The 18410-nt window shown below is 43.7% G+C and overlaps 1 protein-coding gene across 1 annotated transcript in view; it reads left to right on the top strand.

The window, feature by feature from the left end:
* MFAP2 (microfibril associated protein 2) overlaps positions 1 to 13902 on the top strand; it is a 184789-nt gene extending 170887 nt beyond the window's left edge. The window contains exons 7-9 of the mRNA XM_086921923.1: positions 3213 to 3300; positions 10371 to 10444; positions 12658 to 13902. Coding sequence (XP_086778049.1) covers positions 3213 to 3300; positions 10371 to 10444; positions 12658 to 12761 — 266 coding nt within the window. The 3' untranslated portion in view covers positions 12762 to 13902. The remainder of the gene's footprint in view (positions 1 to 3212; positions 3301 to 10370; positions 10445 to 12657) is intronic.
* Positions 13903 to 18410: the final 4508 nt, after the last annotated feature.

The following is an 18410-nucleotide window of genomic DNA, read 5'->3' as shown; positions in this document are numbered from 1 at the left end:
AGTATACCACAACAGAAACTGCTATTTTTTGCTGGAGCTAAATTCTCAGGGCCCGATTCACAAAAGTAATCTGAGACAAAATCCTAACTTTACGACTTTCGGTATTCACAAAAGGCATTTAGGATTCCTAACTTTACTACTACTAAATGCCTTTTGTGAATACCTAAAGTCGTAGAGTTAGGATTTTGTCTCAGATTACTTCTGTGAATCGGGCCCTTAGTTAGCAGTCAAGCAGCAGTGCTGTCACAGGCCAGGATTCAAAGTTGGTGTTAAAGTTGGTGCATGGGCATCATGCTAATGTCTCGATAGGGACTTGGAATTAATCAAGCAGCATGGAGATAGGATGGAAGGGGGGGCATGGGAAGAATTGTACACATGCCTTGTATTGCTTTAGCAGGCGATATGCCATGGACTCCAGAAGTGGTAGTTCTTTGTCCCGGCTGCCTTTTACTCTAGATAATGTAAATGAAGCCAATATAATGAGAACAAGAAAGGTTCCCTATTCTTGTTTAATGTTAAGATTCATTATGTACGAAAGGTGTTTTTGCTCTATTATTCATATTGGATTTTCCCATGTTTTGTATTTATCAAAATAGCTTTTTGTAGCTTTAGAGGTTTAATAAAATACTAATTTGAATAAACTATGACTCTTACATTGATGTCTGAGGTCTCAGCAAAGGCTCAGTGATTGTGAATGGGGTATTTTATGACATGGCCTATGTCTTCAGATGTTCATGCGACCTGCCCCAGAAGGCACTCATCCATTGTACCCAGATGTTGCTGTTCCTCGCCTAAGCAGATTTTAAGCATCTCTCCCGTTTCTGATGTGCCCTGTGCAGATGTTGCAGCGCTGTGGGCAGACTACAGTCTTTGGCAGATGTTGAAGCTAGCAGCCTTTCCAATGATCTTATCAAATACTTTTTGCCTTTTTATAGGAACAAAGCTGAGTAATGCTGGTTTATATCAGTAGGAATCCTTTTAAGGGGTTTGTACACATAAACACATTGTAATGCTGCCATCAGGACAATGCTTTGTAGTGTTCTACTCCTATAAAAATATTCTAAACGGTTCAGTGACCAACATGTGGTAGTAGTTTTAGAATTGATGTTTATCCAGGATTGCTACATCTGTGCTAAACTGTGGCAACTCTTTCAGGGAGGGAGCTTTGTAGACACGAGAGAAGCCTTTCAAGAAAATTGAGATCCTCCATGGTTCCCTATAACACATTAATGCTGTTGTCCATACCACTCTGACAGATCGGCACTACCTTAGAACTTTTTCCTTGCACCAAAGGGTGGGCGGTGTAAAAGCCCGGGTGATGAAGCACCCGGGAAGGTAATGGTGGTGGGAATCAAAGGCAAGACAAAAGAAAAAGGGAAGTGAAGTGAAGAAAAGAAAAGAATCTTTAAGAGAATGTAAGGCATAGGACAAAGGTACTGAAAGGGAAAATTGAAGATAGGAAATGAAAGGTACAAGGGATCACAGGAAATAGGAACACAGGGAGACAAGAAAAGGAGAAAGAAAAGTGAAAATGGAAACGGAAAGCGTGAAGCGTGAAGGAAATATAAGGAAAAAAGTATCAGAAAAGCAAATTCCATTAAGGTATGAAGTACACATATGTCAAAAAGAAAAATTCCACAGTTTTGGTGCCTGCACCAAAAAGTCTTTGGTCACCCTTGCCCAGAACCTTCAGTAAGAACAGACAGCAAATTAAGAGTATGGAAGTCTTGTCACTTGTGTGCATGCACATGTAAAGAGGGTGAACACAAATATCACAAACTATCCATCTGTTCATCCAGAAGGAAGCTAGAAGTGATTGAATTTAAAGTACCGTCCTGGAACCCCCATGATGGGGGAGAGGTAATGAAAATCCTATTGCAAATTCCACCAAAGTCAGTGGAGGTTCTTGTAATTTCCACTGCCAACTCTTGGCACTGAAAATGTATTTCCAAAGAGGGTGGTTATTTGTTAGATTGCATGGTGAAGGATTGAACGTCTCAGCCTTTTAGGAACGTTATGCTTACTTTTTAAAAAAAGTCTGACACTTTTTCCTTGGTGGTCTATCACAGACGTAACTCCACCATACATGTTGGCAGACAAGACATCCTACTGTGGGCAACTTTTGCCAGGGCTCCTGGGTGAATCCAATAGCAACATTGGAGAAGGTCCCGCAGGAAGGACAACTCTTGACCATGGACATCTTAAGGATTTTGTGGGCCCTGGGCCAAGCGTATGTTGGGGGCCCCTGTTCGGAACAGCTTTGAATTGATGATTCAGTTTCAGCTCTTTCGGCCCCTCTTTGGCCAAGTCGCTGACAGTGGACAGGCACAGTATTCTAAATGTGTTTACGTCTAATATTTAGGGATAGTGAGGTGTATTTTCAATATTGTAACACAGCAGCTGCTCACTAATATTACTGCAAATAATCTCTGTGACATATGAATATGTGAGGTGCGGCTTTGATCTGAAACAATGAAACATAAATGCAACATTTTCCTGCAAAATGTCTGTTTCAAATACCATTTCCTTGAATTTATTTTGAATATGGGTGATGTGTTACAATCTGTTTAAGGATTATTCAAGGTCATCAGACCAAGACTATCTGCAGAACAGAGGTGCCTCTTAAAAGACTGGGGCTGTGGGCCAGAGCTCACTTTGCCCATGCCTTAAAACGTCTCTAGTCTTGGCGAAGACTTGCAGATCCCTTCTTAAAAGATTTGTCTAAGCTCACTGTCAGCTTTCACCAGCATTCAGTGTTGATTTCATTAAGTGCTCAGTTGCTTGTTGCTCTGACTGGAAACACCAGTATTTACAATTTTATACTGTTTTAGTTACTGTGGCAACACTATCTGAAATGAAAATTAGGCACAGCTATTACCATACTCATTTGATCATTTCTAGAGGACAAATATGTTAAGGCAAACTAAACAAATGATTGTGGAATTATCCCAAGTTGGTAAGCTTTATCTTTGAATACATTTTGAACCAGCTGTCAGAGATTTAATATCACTCTCTACTGTTAATGGCAGTGAATATTCCTTTGTTAAGTTTAATCATTAGGTTAAGTATTAAGCACTGATAATTGTGACAATGGTCCTCCTCCAATAGTGAAAATATCTTCACCTGGGCACTTTTGGTATGCAATACATGATTTGTGTAATCATTTTTCCTCAAACATTTCCATCTAATAAATGATGTCACCTTTTCCCCAGATTGCCGTGAGGAGCAGTACCCCTGCACCAGGCTGTACTCTGTGCACAAGCCTTGCAAGCAGTGTCTGAATGAGATCTGCTTCTACAGGTAAGGACTGAGATGATTAGAAAAGCCACTACTGGCCTCAATCCCTACTCGTTGCATGTTTGTAAAGACCAGATTTGCATATTTGACCGAGTATTCAGTTAGCCTTCCAGGCCAAAACTAACCTTTAAGACTTTTCCCACTTTGTATATATGTTGTACAATGCAGCGCACATACGAAGAGAGAAAAAGAAGAGGAAATGAAAACATTTCTTCTCATTACACCTGCCTTGAGGAGATGTAAGGTGTGGCACAAATCCCCTATCTATGAATTTTAGTAAAAAGGGATTTTGATCAAACCCCAAGGATGGTCGCATGAGAACGCCCATGCACCACTCATGCATAGTGACATTTTGTGTTACCTTGGGGAACTTTACAACACAAATCCTGGTTTGTGTTGGATAGAAAATCCCCATCCCCCTCGTCAACACCGTCTGCTGGGTTTGAGTCATCTTTGTGATGCAAACCCAGTGCAAAGCATTAGTAAATCTGGACTCACGTTTACCGTGCAGGCAAGTATTATGAAAACATTAGGCCTTCTACATGTAAAAATCAGGTTTACCACAAATTGCGTTATTCAGCAAACCACAGGCCCTGTACAGGTAATTGGCGGACTGGTAAACGAATAGGCTTCTCAGAGTGTAATTCTTTGCATTGTGATATGAGCATTCTCACCCTTAGTGCTGTCAAGTATTTGCCTGTTCCTTTGAAGCACAAAGAGACTGTTCATAGGGAGAACCCACCTCATTCATATTAGTGGAATGGTAATCGACTTTGCATTTAATTGCAGACAGTAGCAAATGCTGAGATGGAGGCCTGCTTGGTGCCGCAGATTTCCATCCCAGCATTCTCATTCACAGTGTGCCGACATTGTGGTCCTTGTCTCTGAAAAGCACATGGGTCACAATGCAACAAAAATGACATATTATGAATTAGACATCATGGAATGCTGCATCTTTGTTCTTCGTGTTTGTTCTCCTGCTGTCTAAAGCCTGCACATGCACAGTTTAAGCAAACCAGATATAGCAAATCAAGACTGCAGCTCCTTTGCAGCCAATAATCTTTCAATGTTGGGCAGCGGACTAGGCAGCAGCAGAACATTTGCGCAATATATTGTAAGTTACAAGAGTGGAGAAACGATTCTTTGTAACCTCTTTCCGCAGCGAATTTCAATGGTTTGCAATATCTGCATTGCAATTCGTAGGACTGCAATATAGTTTTATGCATTGCGAATTGGACCTTGGCATCAGCGCATCCGACTTTAAGCATCAGGCCCCATGTCTACATTTTCAGGCAATATTCAGCAAATCATGTGCTTTGTACAAATGAAGACCAGTTTTAACATACAAACCTTGTGTGAAAGTAGGTAGGAACACACTAATTGAATGTAACAGCACCATTACCCCATAGCATCTTGGTACTTGTAGTTTAGTTTTTCAAACAATGTTCATATTATTTTTCAGCTAATGCTTTTTTTCGAAATCGGATCTTTAAGCACCAGTGTTTTAGGATTCCTCCCTCATCAGAAGAGAATATTTATGGGTTCCTGGACATGCTGGCAATTTTCTCAGGTATAATCCCACTCATAGCGTGCAGGCATCCCAAAGCTTGTCAGTTTAGGGGTGGCTCACGAGAGCCTTTTGTTAGTGAAAGTGGATAGGAAAGCCCTGCTTGCATGTAACAGCGCTATTACCCCATAGCGTCTTCGAAAGACGGCATTAGCTGATAAATATTATGAACTTTGGTGAAAAACTGAACTACCACTATCAAGACGCTATCGGATAAAGGCACTGTTACATGCAAGCAGTGTGATACTACCCACTCTCATTTAACATACAAACCATGTTTAAATAAACTTTAGCCTCAAATAGGAACCAATCACGTGGACCATATACAGAAATAGTTAACGCTCATCTGATTTTAGAAAGGTAAATATAATTTTAGCATTCATGGCAGTATTTAGCAACTATTCTAAAAGAAAAAGTTAAATACCAAGGGAATCACAGAGAGTAATGTAAATACTATTGACTCATATCTCTTTTCTATTTTCTGATTAGAGAAAGGAGTTTCTTCCACTCTTTTTAGGTATAAGCTTCCCAGATAGCATAGCTGTCTAATCTGCAAAAGACATCTTAGCACATTCAGAAAGCTTCCCTGAGAATGCATTCTGCTCGTTGCTTGCCATTGGCTTTGTGGTTTGTAACTCACAATTTTTTGGCTTTCTGTGTGCTTACTTTTTTTGTTTTGGGATGGCCAGTGTAAGTTCTTCCCCTCCAAGAAGTAAAGCCTTTTCATACTACCTCTCCTTGCATTCTTCCACGAGTGCTTCTTTCCATAAAGAGGACTATAATTCTTCTTCTTGTCACATTTGCTGGCCACTCAAAGACAGAGGTCACATGTAAAGCTCTGTCTTCCGAGGGAGCTTGTTGTTTACTTTTCTTTCTCTGACTTCTAAGTGAGAGGATGTATGTGACAATCCTGCTGGATACTGGGGGTAGGAAAGGGGTTTATTCTAGAACACTACAACATTTAAATGAACTCCAAGTATTTCAGAATATATCAGAATTAGAAAAACACATATTTAGCTTTTTTTTTAAATTCTGAAGTATATTGGAAATAAATACTTTAATATGATCAAAACTAATCAATACAGTAGGCGATGCCATCCCATACTAAAAACAGTTGTGCGTTGTGTAATTTTAGTAGTAAAGTTGTATGTCGTGTGGATATGTAACAGTCATTTGAGTTGAAAATGTGTTGTTTGTAATTGTAGTGTACTAATACACCATGCCTTCTCCACTCTACACTCCAGCACTCTACTCTGAACCACTCCACTCTACTCTACTGCACTCTATGTCTCTCTACTCTGCACTACTCTGCACTGCTCTGCTCTACTCTACTCTGTACCAATGCACTCTACGCTACTCTACACGACGGAAACTCTTTGCCACTGCATTCTGCATCACCCCAATCTATGCCACTCCACACAACCCCACTCTGCAAAATAGCACTCTACACCTCTGCACTCTGTGCCTATCCACTGTACACCAATGCACTCTACTCTGTACTACTCCACTCCACGACTCTGCACTCTATGGCATTCCACTGTACACCACTCTAATCTACTTTTCACTCTATGCCACTGCACTCAACAGCACTTTAATTTACACCATTACCCTCTATGCCACTCTACTCTACGCCACTGCACTACTCCACTCTACGCCACTTCACTCTACTCTAAAACAATCTACTGTGCGCCACTGCACTCTGCGCCACTCCACTCTGCACAAATCCACTCTTCGCCACTCTGCAACACTCCATTCTACGGCTCTGCACTCTATGCTAATACACTATACGCCAATGCTCTCTACTGTGTACTACTCGACTCTACGACTCTGCACTCCACACCAATCCACTGTACACCACTCTAATGTACCCTGCACTCTATGCCACTGCACTCTACATCACTTTAATTTACACCATTACACTGTACGCCACTCTAGGTCACTGCACCCTACCCTGCACCACTCCACTCTACGCCACTTCACTCTACTCTAAAACAATTTACTCTACGCCACTGCACTCTGCACCACTCCACTCTGCACAACTCCACTCTACGCCACTGTGTAACACTGCACTCTACGCCTCTGCACTCTATACCAATACACTGTACGCCAATGCACTCTACTTTGTACTACTCCACTCTACAACTCTGCACTCTATCCAATCCACAGTATGCCACTCTAAACTACTCTGCACTTTATGCCTCCGCACCCTATATCACTTTCATTTACACCATTATACTCTACACCACTCTACTCTACGCCATACCACTCTACCCTGCACCACTCTACTTTAAAACAATCTACCCTATGCCACTGCACTTTACGCCACTCAACTGTATTCCACTGCATTCTGCGCCACTCAACTATATGCCACTGCAGTCTATGTCACCGCACTCCTCTGTACTCTACTCTGCACCACTGTACTCTACGCCCCTGCTCTCTATGCCACTAACCTCTACACCACTGCACTCTACACCACTGCATTCTATGCACTATCCACCACTAAAATCTACGCCACAATACTCTGCACAACTGCACTCTCTGGCAATGCCCTCTGTACCGCCCTACTCTGCATTAGTGCACTCTATGCCACTGCACTCTGCATCACGCCATTCTACACCACTACACTCTATGCCACTCCACACCACTCTACCCCACTGCAGTCTCTGCTACTTTATGCCACTCTACTCTACACCACTGCTCTCTACTACACTGCACTCTACGCCTGTCTACTCTGCACTACGCTACTCTGCCCGACACAACTTCACTCTTTTCCACTGGATTCTACACCACTCCAATTTATGCTACTCAACTCTGCACAACTCCACTCTATGCCACTCAGCAACACTGCCCTCTACGCCAATCCACTGTACACCACTCTACATATAGGAATTTGGAAAGCACATATGTAACACATTTTTGCTAATTCTGGAGTGTGTTGGAAATAAATACCTTAATATGATCAATACAAATCAACACACTAGGTGATGCCATATCCACACATTATCATTTGGCTGCTGTATAGTTTTAGTAGTAAAGCTGTATGTCTGTGCAAACGTACTGGTCATTTGAATTGAAAATGTTTTGTCTGTAATGGCAGTGTGCTACCACATCATGAATGCTCTACTCTGTGCCACTTGACTCTATTCCACTCTCCGCCACTGCACTCTACTCTGCACCACTCCACTTTACACCATGCCACTGCACTCTACTCAACTTGTTCAGAACAGCACTCAGCTTAGCTTAAGCACTCCACCCTTTTTTTATCCCGGATGTTATGTTCTGTGGTCAAAGCGCCCTGAGACCTGTAGGTGACCCGGCGCTATATAAACCCACTATAACAATAACAATAACAATAACAATAACAATAACTATACTCTAAGCCACTGTACTCTACTCTGCACTACTCTACTCTGTACCAATGCACTCTACGCTAGTCTACACCACTGCACTCTTTGTCACTGCACTCTACAACACTCCAATCCATGCTTCTCCACTCTGTGCCACTCCACTCTGTACACCTCCACTCTACGCCACTCTGCAACACTGCACTCTACGCCTCTGCACTCTATGCCAATCCACTGTACGCCAATCTAATCTACTCTGCACTCTACATCCCTTTAATCTATGCCATTATACTCTACGCCACTCTGCTCTACACCACTGCACTCTACCCTGCACCACTCCACTCTACGCCACTTCACCCTCTTCTAAAACTATCTTCTCTATGCCACTGTACTCTATTCCACTGCAATCTATGCCACTCTACTCTAAATCACTGTACTCTACACCACTGCACTCTACTCTGCACACTGTACTCTACGCCACTGCTCTCTACACCACTATACTCTGCACTCTACACTACTGCACTCTGTGCCAATGCCCTCCACATCACTGCATTCTATGACACTCCACTCTGTAACACTGCACTATCCGCCACTGAACCCTACACCACTCTACTCTGCACCCTTGCACTCTATGCCAATGCCTAACATGGCCCTCAAAATAATAAAAGGCTGAACTCGTCCTCAGTGATTCACACCTGTAACTGCACGTTACATACAAGATTAGGACAAAGCACTCATCCATTGACCTGTCTAATAGGCAGTGGTAGCTCCTCTGCTAAGGCGGAGGAGCGTCGCCCCACTGCTTTCAGAAGTGCAAAAAAGGAAAAATAAAATAATAATAACACAAAATTATTATCATTTTATTTTTCCTTGCTGAGGCAGTTTTGAGGGGCAGGGCTAGGCTGCTCATAGAGCAGGGGAAGGAGTGGTTGGGGCATTTTCATATGTGCATGACGCCAAACAGTCATGCGTATTTTGCATGTTCTCCACCAGGTTGTATTACAGCCTGGGTGGAGAAAATGCACAGGCTCGTAGTCCCCGTCTGAGCGCCGAACCACGGCGCTTATACCAATCACAATGCTGTTGTCATGGTGACAGCAGCGTTGTGCTTAGCTTAGGTGAGCCTGTGTACTTCCTGCTTCTGTTCCGGGACTAGTTGGAAGTGAAGCGGACGATAGACGCAGCTGGCTGAAGAGGTAAATTATTTTTTTCCACACACCACCCCCAATCCGTGCCAGCCGCAACTGCTAATAGGTTGCTTAATATTGGCTCTGGATAACTGCAGGACAAGTTCAACTTCAGCAGAAGTAGTATATCATTACTAACAGCGTATTACTTGTATTGTCTTAGTCTAAAATACCTTTTAACCTTGTAACGTATTAGGATTGAAATATCCAAATCCAAATAGTTCTTCTGGGGAGTACGAGTGGAAAGGAGTGTTGATGGGACACTATTTTCACAAAGTGCACATAGCACATGCCCAATATGTTTTGTGGGACACAGAATCCTCTGTCAAAGGCAAAACACACTACCAATCACTTACAGGTAATGGAAGCAGTGACTTGTTTCATCTGTGTGTGGGGGTGTTTGGCGGTTGGCTGGGTGCATGGTGGCAGCGCAGTGAGTTCAGAAAGTACAATCCACCTCTTGTTTTGAAGTGCATTGAATTATGGTTCAGACATTCCATATACACTGACTGGCATCACTATAAAAGCATCAGTTTGGGCATTCTGAGAAGGGACAATCCTTCAGCCCTGTAGAATGACTTCAGACATTCTCCAAACTCACAAGTTTGCAGTACCATAGAAGCACAACTTCAGCAGGGGTTAGCAGCAAGTCCTAGCATGTGGCCAGACAGGCCTGTTTTGCCATTGATGCATGACTTCAGACATTACTCATAGACACAACCCCACACAACCTCAAATATAGAAACATGACTTTAGACATTCTCCCAAGACACAAGCTCGCACAGTCATAGAAACATGACTTTGAACGTTTCTCAAATACACAGGAATGCTCTGCCATAGATGCCTGACTCCAGAGAATCCCCAAAGAGACAATCCTGCAAGAAGGAGATCATAGGGCTAAAGCTTGCAGAGAAGTGAAACTCACTGTAGCCAATGTAGTCATAAAGTAAACATCTATTATTTCCTTCCTTTCAGCTTACGCCGGGTATACGTGATCAACAGGGAAGTTTGTGTCCGCACCGTGTGCGCCCATGAGGAGCTCCTAAGAGGTAAAAATGCCTAGTCGACTCCCAGAATCCTGTTATTTGTATGTTGGGGAGATAGGAATTCCTTTCTAGGAATTCCTTTCTTTTTGTATCTGTATGGACAAAGACATCATGAACCATGCTATCTCATTCTATGTGGATGAGACCCGTACACCTTTCCCCCCTCTCCCCTCCCATAGCTCTTTTCCCTCACGCATACCAGGTTTCAAGGCTCCAGGACTTAGTTTTGCGGTGAGATGACCTGACTGTATAAACAAAAGTTATCTTCAACTGCTAATGTATTAATGCTATGGCTTGTTTAACCATTTCTTATATGTAGTGAAATCAGTAACATCCCAAAACATATTTAGGAAATTTATAGCTTTTTCTGGGCAAATAGAAAAATACTTTTCCTTTGTTATAAGAAAAGGCACTGACTGGACAATGATTTATTAATTGTTGTTGTTGCGTACCATCAAGCTGAGGGTACTGTTCCACATCACGTCCACTGAGTAGGCATTGAACAACTCTGCTTTGCTACCCTAAGAGAGTCAAGTGCTACATGGACCACAGTAAAGAGAAAGTTGCAGACATTTTACCTATTACAACTTATCACTTAAATTTCTCACTGCCTCCATGTTTAGACTCAAAAAGAACGCCATGTTGCCTCTTGCTATCTAACACAAACATAGGCAAAGTCAACATGTTTGGCTCTCACTTGCTAACACATGGAAGACAAGCCTTCAAACACATTCCAAAGAGATACTGCACATAAATTGAGATTACAAATTGTTGCACAAATTATGCACAGACCAGGTGTATTTTTCCTGCATACATTTTTTTAGGTAAACTCTTGTGAACCTGTTGAAAGGTAAAACACAATATTAGCTTTTTCGTGGTGGCACAAAAAAGAATGTATCATTATTAAGGATAAGTACCTTTAAATAAATTATGTATCTTAACTACTGTCAGTTAGCAATATAATTGAACACCAATTAGTCACTACTGAATTGAAAATTCGCTCATCCGAATATTTGTAATTCGAACTCTGATAGCCTCTTTGGAAGAGTGATAGGTAAGATTTGACAGACTGGTAAGTGGACTGTGATGGGTGGATAGTAGTTTGGTAGGTGGTGTGGGAGCATATCTTTCTTAGTGTAGATGCCATCAACAATGGAAGGCCCGCTCCAATAAAGTGGGTAGTGGAACATTTAACAGTGATTCAAACGTTGTTTGATAAAGGTCCCACTGAGAGGGAAGTTACATTTTCTTTCATATAAGGAAGAGGATGGAAAGTGGCAAAATACTTTGGACAATAGTTGGCAGGACTGTACAAAAATAGCTTAAATGCTGCTACTTGTTGGCAAGTAGTCAAGAGACAGATCCAAAGTGGAGTTTTGTGGAGACAGCCAATCCATTGAGAGATTGAGGCTCAATATTCTGGGCAGTAGGGTGGAGTTATTACAGCAGCAAACCTCGTAGCCAATCCAGGGAGTGTGTATATGGCCAAAGCTTATCTTGCGACCAATTCGTAAAGGATTTAAATAGCAACTAATCCGGTGACCAATCAAGAAAGGATATACATGCCAATTGTTAATACAGTGACAGATTTAGAGTGGGATTACATAGTAAAGCTGATAATTCAAAGCAAAAGTGGAGATACATTTACAGAAAAGCAGCAGGCCCAGCAACTGATCCAAAGTGGAGCTATTTGACAGTGAGTGATCCAGAATAGAGTTGCATGGAACAGGCGGCATTCTGTTACAGGTCTAGGGTCCATTTACATAGCAGCAGCTAGTCCACTAACAGATCCCGGTTGGATTTAGAGTTTTCTGACCATCCATTGGCGATATTAGGATGTAGACAAGTCAGCAGTGGCTCCATTGGCAATGCAAGGACAAAGCTGAACTGAAGCAGCAAATACAAAGACAGACCTATGGTGGAGTTACATGGAAACAGCTATTTGTTTTGTTTTTTCATATTCGTAGTAGATTACTATTGTAGTTAATTCAATGACAAATCTAGATTATAATGACATGGAAATTTACAATCAAGGGAATTATCCCATTTGAAAAATAAACCCCCCACATAAACATTCTTCAGTGTCTCATGCATATACTGAATTACTTAAATGCATGTCTGTGCCTACACACTTTAATGCATTTTGCTGCTTTCCCAAATACCTTACCCAGGTGTCATTTCTTCAGTATTTACATGCTTGTTTTCTGTCTTTTCAGCTGACCTCTGCCGTGACAAGTTCTCTCGTTGTGGTGTTATGGCTACAAGTGGCCTGTGTCAATCAGTGGGTACCCAGTGCACCAAGAGCTGCGGTGGCTGCTAGAAAGAATGTCCATGGTACCTGAGGCCAGGTCTGGGCCGTGTGCACAGAACCCATTGCAACATACAATCCCGTCCTTGGTACACTCAGAAGAACCAGAATGGTGCTAACGGAAATCGGGTGCACAGAACCGCATAAACCTTTGTGCACGTGATATAGTGTCTTTTTTTGTTTTTTATTACTATTTTTCAGTACTTGTATTTTTGTATTACTGTATTGTGACTTTATTTTCCCAAAGAGATTACAACTCTTTTGTCGGGTAGAAGCAATCCAACAGACCGTTAATAGCCACTTGCCAATAGAAATCTGTGGACGGACTCTAATCCTGTCACTCAAATGGGTATCAGTATTTCTTGAGTTGCCTACATGAGCCACAAATCGACAAAGAAGCAGGGAATTAGGGAGATTTCCTGATTGGCCTGCTTCTCAGAAAAACTTGAAGTGGCAGAATAGAGTCAGCTTCATACCAGGCTCTGATGTGAATGATTTACCTTAGCTCTACCTACCTTTCTGGTGCACCATTGGGTCTGAAAATCTCTTGGGTTTCCCATAGGACAAGGCAACTCCAAACAAGATTGTGAGCAATCAGCTGGGTTACTCTGCATTTTAACACCACCACAATGCATTGCTATGATGTTGGTTTTGTGAGACAGTAATTACCTCATCACATAGGAACAAGAACTAAACTCCGGGCCCTTGAATGTCCGCCATTGCTGGAGGTCTCCACCAAATAAAACTGTTACAACCAGAGAATATCTACACACGGTAAAACGTGGAGTATACAATGTCTTGATCATTCCAACCTCCTCTCCAAAGAGAGGCCTAGCTCATTTCTGTGCTAAATGTGATATCTTTGGGGAAGAATTTTCTGGTTTCTTGCTCCATAATTGTCACTATCGTGGTTCACCCAGTGGAAGTTGCAGATGTATCATTTCCGTTCCAAAACGCTGGTCAATCAAATAAGCATCAACCAATTAATTTCTTTTTGATTTCGAATGGGCTTGCCTCTTCTAATATATTTTCTTCTGTATAAACTTGAACAACCCCTCACATTGACCGTACTTTCATGTGTGAGACCTTCATTTTGGTTGGTTGTTTTGTACAAAAAAAATAAAAAAATAAAAATTAATATAAAATGTCAGCATCCATGACTGCTTCTTTCAATTATAGGAATGTATATGGTTAATACCACCCCGCTCAACACTCTCCCATCCCTTTTGGGGTGGAAGAGAACTATTGTGCTCAGGTTGTTATCAAGGAGACATATTAGTACAGTTCAGCTATGTACTATATACAAAAACAGGGAGGAGCACATTCTCTACAGTTGTCACGCCTCTCTCAGACCATTTAGCACTGGGCGTACTCCACAAAATGTATCTTCTGGCAGAATTCCTTCCAGCCATTCACAGTCAATTTGCTGATCTCCTCAGCAGGATGCCGCAACAAGTACACAAATGGGAACTTCACCCCCATGTTCCCCTTCCATGCTTTCAAAAATGGGGGTTTCCACAGATAGACGTCTTCGCCACAGCAGAGAACTCAAAATGCCCAGACTTCGCCTCCAGATTCCACTTTTCCGTCTCTCCCTCCCCTTCCATATCTGGTTCGGGAACTCAGGCACAACATCACTCACACTGATTTTAGTGGCTCCCACATGGGCTTGTCAACCATGATACACCACACTACTAGAACTGTCAGGGGTTCTACACCAAAAGCTGCAACTCACTTCCAATCTTCTCACACAGAACCATGGAGAAATCAGACATCCAAACCCCAAGGAGTTCAACCTAGCGATTTGGCTCCTGAAGTCAGAGTTCAGATACTTAAATCTACCACCAGACTATCCTTAACACCTTGCCTGCCGCGCCAATTCTCCCCCGGTGCTGAACATTCCAATCGCGGGTGTGGTCATGACGGAAAGGTTCCGTCATGAGCACAGCGCGACCGATGCTCATGACGGAACCGTTCCGCCATGAGCATCGAAGAGTTAAAGAAGCAAGAAAACCTACCATTAGAGCATGTTATGCAGCAAAGTGGAAAAGGTTTGTTATATATTGTACAAATAACACAATTGATCCTCTAGATCAGGGTTCTTCAATCTGTGGGGCGTGCCCCCCTGGGGGGGGCGTGGCGCCATCCCAGGGGGGGGCGCAGGCTCCACTTCGATCTTCCCTTTGTGCCCGTTTCTTTGTCTGGGTGATTCTCCCAGGAGGGGGCCAATTCACAGAGTAGACAGCTTCGGCTGTGGTGCGAGGCAGGGATCTCCTCTGCTAAAAACGAAAGCAAACAAACAGACACGCTTTCAGTTTTAGCAGAGGAGACCCCTTGCCTCCCACTGCAGCTGAAGCTGTCAGCTCTGTGAATTAACCCCCTCCTGGGAGAGTTAGCTCTTCCCAGAAGGGAGAGAAGGTTTCGCAGAGGTTTTGAGGCACAGGCAGGGTGGGCTCTGGTCCAGGGCCCCAGCCTTTCAAGGGGGGTGGGAGTGAGGGGGAGTTGGGGGGGCAGGAGTCCTTCAGTTATTTTGGGAAGGGAGGGAGAGGTTGCAATCCGGGTTTGGGCCATGAATCGGGACAGTGGGCTCTGGTCTGCGGTCCTCAACTCATGAGGATCTTTGTGTGGGCACCCGGTGTTCAGGGATGTTGGTTTGCAGATTCGAATTTGAATCTTAAAAGGTGTGAGGGTGGAGTGGTGGATGTATGGGTGGGGGGTGGATGGATGAGTGAGGGGATGGATGGTGAGTGAAGGGGTGAATGGATGGTGGGTGGGAGAGAGGATGGATGCATGAGTGGAGGGATGGATGAGAGTGGATGATGTGTGTATGGTTGGAAGGGTAGATGGATGGGTGGATGGATCAGTGAAATGGTGGATGTGTCGATGCGGGGGTGGATGGTGGACGAGTCGGTGGGTGGATGGATGAGAGAGGTGATGGATGGATTGATGTATTGATGAGTGAAGGGATGAATGAATGGATGGATGGATGAGTGAAGGGGTGGATGTGGGGATGGATGGGTGATTGAGGAGGGTGGATGGACGGGGGGATGGATGGAGGAGTGAAGGGGTGGATGAGTGGTCAATGGATGGATTCATGAGTGGATGAGTGGATGGATGAGTGGGTGGATGGGTGAAGGGTGGATGGAGGGATGGGTGGCTGGGTGAGGGGGGAATGGAGAGAGAGGGGGAGGATGGATGGATGGATGAGTGATGACATGGATGAATGATTGGCAGAGTGGATGGGCAGGTGTGTGCATGGATGGATGAGGAGAGGAGCATGGAGATGGATGGGTCAGAGAGTGCATGCATGAGTGGGGGGAGGGTGGAGAGCGGGATGGATGGGTGGATGGATGAGGGGGGGGTTGAGTGGGTGGAAGGATGAGTGACTGGGTGGATGGATGAGTGGGTGGGGGGATGGCTGGATGGGTGAGAGGGTGGGTGGATGGATGGATGAGTGGATGGATGGATGGGTGGAGGAGTGGATGGATGGGTGGAAGAGTGGATGGATGAGTGGAGGAGTGGATGGATGAGTGGGAGGATAGCTTGGGTGAATGGTTGGATGGATGAGTGGGTGGATGGATGGGTGGAAGAGTGGATGGATTGGTGAGGGGATAGATTGGGTGAAGGGATGGATGGATGGATGATGAATGGATGGGTGAGGGGGTGGATGGAGGGATGGAGAGGTGAGATGATGGATGGAGGGATGGAAGGTGGATGGGTTTGCAAGTGGTTGAAGGGGTTAGGATGTGGATGGGGCTCAGATGGAGGGACGGAATGAATGGTGGGGGAGTTGGTGGATGACAAGGTGTACATGATGGATGGGGAGGGTTGTGATGACTTCCTTTGCTTTCTTGGTGCCATGAGAGCTGTGGTTCAGAGTGGAAGGTATTTGAATTGTTTGACTGCTCCCTTGCCTATGTGTTACTGTTCTGTATTCTATGTGTGCTCATGTGTGGGATCTATGCATCATGCGTGTGACATTTTGCGTGACATCCAGCTGCTACTTGAATGCGGGGCCCCCATGGGCAAGGTCGGGTTCCATGTTTTGGGTTCCGCTTGGTGAAGCACCCATGGTGTCTTCCCTATAGTGGGTTCATCACGGCGGTCCTCCCTTTGGTTCACTTGTGCATGGTGCTTTACATCCTACAATGCATTTGTTTATTTGTTGGGGAGTTTGTGAGATTGGGTTCTCAGCACTTGCGGTGTTGAAGACTAGGTACCGTTTAGAACTGGATGTGGAGCACAGCCTGAGGATGGCAGTGGCAGGGATTCACCCACAGATTGAGAGTCTAGGTGTGGCTGGGCACCGGCACACCCGTCACATTCATGTTGGTGGTGTTGTTGTTGATCTGTGTCCTGTGTAAGGCAGGGCATCCTAGTGGGGAGAATTTGCGCACATTTTGTCTTGGAGGATTGTGTTTTGAGCTGTCTGGTACGCCTCTGTCGTTTTGTCACACCCACTCACAGGCCTGCAGTTTGCTAGGCACTCTTGTTGTGTTGAGCATTGTTTGCCAGATATGGCCTGTGGTGTGCGCGTGGCAGTCGATCATGTGGTGTGCCGGATTCCCGAGGTTTCTGTCGGGTGGTGGGGGGGCCCAACATCTGGGGGAATTCAGCTGGGGGGGCTCAACCTGGAAAAGTTTGAAGACCTCTGCTCTAGATGCAATTTATACAACATATTATTTTTGTTATCTTTTGCGTCTACAGCGAGTTGACTTAGCCTACACATCTATTCGACTACACCTTGTGGCAGTAGCTGCATATCTGCAAAACAGACAACATTTGTCCTTATTTAAAGTTCAAGTAATTAAAGCTTTCATGAAAGGCCTTAAAGGAATAATACTACCCAGGGTACCAAGTGCACCTGTCTGAAACATTAACATTGTTGTCACAAGGCTTACGTGTCCACCTTTTGAGCCATTACACAATTGTTCATTACAATTTCTTTCATGGAAATTTGCCTTTCTAATTGCTATCACTTGATTAAGACGTGTTGGTGAGCTACAGGCATTAACCTTAGAAGAACCTTTCTTTCAACTTCATAAAGATAGAGTGGTTCTTCACATAAACCCTGAATTCCATCCAAAAGTTTCTGCTTTTCATATTAACAAATCAGTTGAGTTACCTGATTCTGTAGCAGAAAGGGATGTACACACACTTGATGTCAAAAGAGCACTATTATACTATATTGATAGAACAAAAGATTTTCGCAAAACAAAACAACTTTTTGTTGCATTTGCTCCACCTCATAAAGGAAATCCTATCTGTGAATTGGGTATTTCTAGATGGATTGTTAAATGTATTCAAACTTGCTATGTTAAAGCTACAAAATCGTTAACTATACTTCCTAGAGCTCATTCTACTTGCAAAATATGAGTGTCTATGGCCTTTCAGGTAACATTCCCATAGCTGACATATGTAAGGCAGTCACATGGTCTACACCACACACATTTACCAAATATTATTGTGTGGATGTTTTAGCACGTCAACAAGCTAATGTAGGACAAGCAGTGCTAAAAACATTTTTTCAGACAACTGCAACACCCTCTGGTTAGCCACAGCTTCGGGAGAATACTGCTATACAATCTATGCAGAGCATGTATATTTGCAGCACACATGTCTCAAACGGATTATGTTACCGACCCTGTAAGCATCTGTTCT

The sequence above is a fragment of the Lissotriton vulgaris genome, chromosome 5 (genome assembly GCF_964263255.1).
Source record: "Lissotriton vulgaris chromosome 5, aLisVul1.2, whole genome shotgun sequence".
Lineage (NCBI taxonomy): Eukaryota > Metazoa > Chordata > Amphibia > Caudata > Salamandridae > Lissotriton > Lissotriton vulgaris.
The sequence above is the reverse complement of the archived record's forward strand: the minus strand, read 5'-3'. Positions and strand labels throughout refer to the sequence as shown.